The sequence below is a fragment of the Penaeus chinensis genome, chromosome 33 (genome assembly GCF_019202785.1).
Source record: "Penaeus chinensis breed Huanghai No. 1 chromosome 33, ASM1920278v2, whole genome shotgun sequence".
Taxonomy (NCBI): Eukaryota; Metazoa; Arthropoda; class Malacostraca; order Decapoda; family Penaeidae; genus Penaeus; species Penaeus chinensis.
In genome coordinates this window covers 35,643,439-35,647,831 of record NC_061851.1, presented here as the reverse complement: position 1 = coordinate 35,647,831, position 4,393 = coordinate 35,643,439, and the positions used below count along the sequence as shown (strand labels likewise).

At 46.2% G+C, this 4,393-nt stretch overlaps 1 protein-coding gene across 1 annotated transcript in view; it reads left to right on the top strand.

Moving 5' to 3' along the window:
• Window positions 1-4,393, top strand: part of LOC125043310 (protein inscuteable homolog) — a 118,497-nt gene continuing 114,104 nt past the window's right edge. Inside the window, exon 1 of the mRNA XM_047639358.1 lies at window positions 1-1,026. Within this exon, the coding sequence (XP_047495314.1) occupies window positions 1,012-1,026 (15 nt within the window). The 5' untranslated portion in view covers window positions 1-1,011. The remainder of the gene's footprint in view (window positions 1,027-4,393) is intronic.

Sequence of the window (4,393 nt, the reverse complement as noted above, 5' to 3'; positions counted from 1 at the left end):
GGAGTGCAGACGCAACCGCTGTGCCGCGCGCTTTCGCCTCACACTCTCTGGGGGTGTTCCCGACGTTCACCTGCTCGGCACGTGTGTGTTTTGCGCGACCGCCTGTGTTCCTGCTTGCTGATCCTTGTTCTCGGGTTCGGGGATTGTGCTTTCTGTGCTCGCATGTTCGTCTGGTGTCGGCGATTCTTGATTTAATATGACGGCTTGGTCGGAGTGAAGGGAACGGTCAACGTCAGTGCGTCAGATTAGAGCATCTCTGTCTGACATGAGGATTTATGGATGTCTTATGACTGAGTGGAGAAGGACCTCAGTGGGTACTGGCTAGTATTTTCTGGAAAGGAATATATTTGCAGGTATAATGCTATATAGAATATATAGTTAAAAATAACATTGGTTGCACAGAATACAAAACTTGCCCGTAAAGATTATAAAAATCTCGACGCGACCTGTTTCAGCGACGGATTGACCGCGTTAATGAAGTGACATAAGCTGACACACCAACAAGAGAGGCGACCTCAGGTGTGTGTGTGTGTTTGTGTGCGCTCCCGAACTCCTTTTTTGTTTGGTGCCAGAGGAAATACCGGGAAGACGACATTAGTATTCCAAGAGTGGCGTCAGGATACCAGTACTCTACCAGGGCCTCACTGCTGCTGGTGGCCAAGGAACTCGGCAACTTGGACCTGTCATGTTGCCGGTGTCCACACGCTGCTGCGCCGAGGAGACAAAAAAATCTAAACACTAGCACATATATCATCCAGGCACGAGGCAGAGTAAAGCAAGGGCATAAAGAAATAAGAGAGTGAACCTATAAGAGAGATAGTAAAACTAGAACATACAGTTATTCCCCTGGAGGTGGTCAAGCCAACGAGAACAATTTCATAATTATAGCGAGAAGATTGCAGAAGAGAGAAGCTTCGAACACCCAGATCAGAGGAGACTCCGCCACTTCCAGGACTGCCAGAGGATGTCGGAAGTGTTACGAGACGTCTGCTAGATCACAGTCCGACGGCAATGGCTCCTGTCGAGGTAAGTGCGAGAGAGGAATGGCATGTAGGGGTAACGGGCGCGCGAATCCATCGAGGGTGTTTACCGGGCCATGCGATCGGTGCGAGCAGGACAGGTCAAGGAGCTTTTTGTGCGATTGCCTTCCCGCAAAAAGTAGTTTGATCGTCGCCGGTGTAAAAGGGTCATAATGAGCTCTCGATTGGTCTGCGTAGAGAGAGGGTGGGGTGGATTGGGGAAGGGGGGCAAGAGGACCCAGTCATAGTCAAGCACAAATACCAAGGAACTGTACAGAAGCAGCTCGGCCGCCCACTCGACGAGTCTCGAATGGGTCGAGACTCTTCTGTTCCTCTGTCTTCTGCTGTGCTCAGGAATGCAGAGGTTCATCCTTTATGCTCCTGGCACGTGCTCCGGGGACTGCGAGGGGAGGGGGTGGAGAGGCGGGGTAAGGGGAGTGGAGGGGTCTTATCATGTGGCCGCAATCCACCTGTCATAAGGACGGGGGCGCTATTGTCTCGGCGTCTCCCTTTTAAGTCTCGATTCTCCGAAAATGCTTTGCTTATGGTGCTTCCTTTCACAGTCAAGTCTTCCTACCGCAATGAATTATTTCTTTTTCACGGTTAGCTTCACTCGCCATGCTTGACGTGTTCCTCCACCTATGCTTGGGTTATGCCGAGGCTCCTGTATGATGATGATGGATCACTGGTTGCATGTCGTGTCTCAGACCACCTGTCTTGTCTTTGATCAAGTGTCATGCTTAACTTCTGTTATGGATGGGTTCTGACATTCACATTTTGTCATGCCAAACCTTGGTCCACATAGTGTATTTAGGTTATAATATATATATATATATATACATATATATATATATTAATCATCGTAAAATCATCTTTGCATGCTGTGATACACATTCCAACGACTTGTTTTGTTTTTCCTTCACTCCCTTGCATACTTTCTCTCGCAATGATTTCTCGTGAACTCGGCCATTCATTCTCCCAAACTAGAATTCTCTCGTTATTCTTCTACCGCCCCAATTCTTCTCCGGTTCCTCCACGTTCCGTCTTTCACCTCACGCTTCCGCCCCTCGATTCTTCTAGCGATCCCTCTCCCGCCCCAGTCCTTTGTCCTCCTGCCGTCACGGGATCTCCTGGCCCTCCGAGCGGCGTCCGAGCGGCGTCCTTGCGTAATGCCAGACTCGAAGCGTTTCCGCGTGTTAGTTTGTGCCTCGGGGGGAGGGTTGCCTCACTCGCACAGACGACAGCCGGCGATGCTGCGGTGGGTCTCCTTTGATGGCGCGTCCTAGATGTATCTATTCACTGATTTGTATATTTCCCTTTCTTCTTCATCTTCATCTTCTTATGATAATTATTCAAATTATCTTTATTACAATAATAATGATAATGATTATAAGGATAATTATTATTGTCATTATCATCATCATCACTGTTATTAGCATTGTTATTGTCATTATTATTATTATTATTATTATTATTATTATTATTATCATTAGTATTATTATCATCATCATCATCATCATTATCATTACTATTATTATCATCTCAGCATCGCCACCATCATTTCGGGGCGGGGAAGGGAGGAAGGAAATAAGATGAAAATGTATTATTCTTAATCATTTTTGAGACTATGAGATATGGCATTTCTTCCCTTCCCTCAATGCAAAACAGACACGATCAAGAATCCTGAAATGGGAACGTGTAATTATGCCTCAGATTAGCAACATCCCAGAGCGCGACGCTAATGGGCTGTGACAGATACACTTGCACATGCCCGGGTGATTCTCAGTCCACTACAACTACACCCGCATCATCATCATGCACGCGGTTCTTGTCGTTTTCCGGGCTCTTGCAGCATCTCCTCTCCTTGTACCTCCGGTCGTTTTGACTCTCAGAATCGTTTAGTTCAGGTCGTTTTCTCTTCTGTTTTTGGCATTTTCACTCCGCGTGATGCTGGTAATTTTTAGGAATTATTTTAGGGAATTTTCTTTCCTCGTGTCTGGTCGTTTTCAATCTTTTTGGGACATGTTTTTTTTTCTCCTGTGGATTTTAGTCACTTTTATTCTCCTTTCTTCGGGGATCCTAGTCATTTTCATTCTCCTTGGGCATTTTCTCTTTTCGCAATTTTGGTCGTTACTTCCTCTCCTACGGTATCTCCTCTCGCGGCGCTATTCAATTTTCAAACAGCAGCATCTTCTTTCTTCGTGATTCTGGTTGGCCTTTTTCTCATGCAGATTCTAATCATTTCTACTCTCACACAACATCTTCTCTCGTGATTCGAGTCATTTTCACACAGCCTCTCTTTTTCCTCGTTCTATTTCCCATGCAGAGTTTATCATTTTCACTCTCATACGGCCTCTTCTCTCGCGATTCTAGTCCCTTGCGCTTTCTCTCTCTCTCTCTCTCTCTCTCTCTCTCTCTCTCTCTCTCTCTCTCTCTCTCTCTCTCTCTCTCTCTCTCTCTCTCTCTCTCGCAGCATCTCTCATCTCGTCACTCCCTCGCCCCTTGTCGATTCCCGCAGGTGACACATCCGCCAAGGTACTTGAGTAAACGCGAGTTCTCAGCCTTCCTCGCCGTAACAACGCCCTCGCATAGTAGGTCCGCCCATATCCATATCACCGAGAGTGTACAAGTGGACGTGGGCGGAAAGTTGCCTATGTTTATGGGTGTGGGTTTTGCGCTGGACAGTGTGCTCTTTTTGTACCATTATTTATTCGCTTTGCATACTTATAAATGCATAGACTGTGCGGAGATACACAGACACGTAGACATATGGATGCAGACACAGACATAGATATAGGAAGAAACACAGACGTTTCACACACACACACACACACAGACACACACACACACACACACACACACACACACACACACACACACACACACACACACACACACACACACACACAACATAAAAGCTCTTTCACACATATGTATATAACCACGTAAATCCATATATAAACACACGCACACTCATACATGATATAACCGCACACATATGCATATCTAGGTATAACCTTGAAATATACACACAAACCCATAAATATTAACTCACACTTGTCTGGGTAAACTCACTCACACACAAATTTTCTCTCGAACACATATACACGATAGCCTGTGTGTGTGTGTGTGTGTGTGTGTGTTTGTGTGTGTGTGTGTGTGTGTGTGTGTGTGTGTGTGTGTGTGTGTGTGTGTGTGTGTGTGTGTGTGTGTGTGTGAACTCGCTCTCTCTCTCTCTCTCTCTCTCTCTCTCTCTCTCTCTCTCTCTCTCTCTCTCTCTCTCTCTCTCTCTCTCACTCTCTCTCTCTCTCTCTCTCTCACTCTCTCTCTCTCTCTCTCTCTCTCTCTCTTTCTCTCTCTTTCTCTCTATGTTT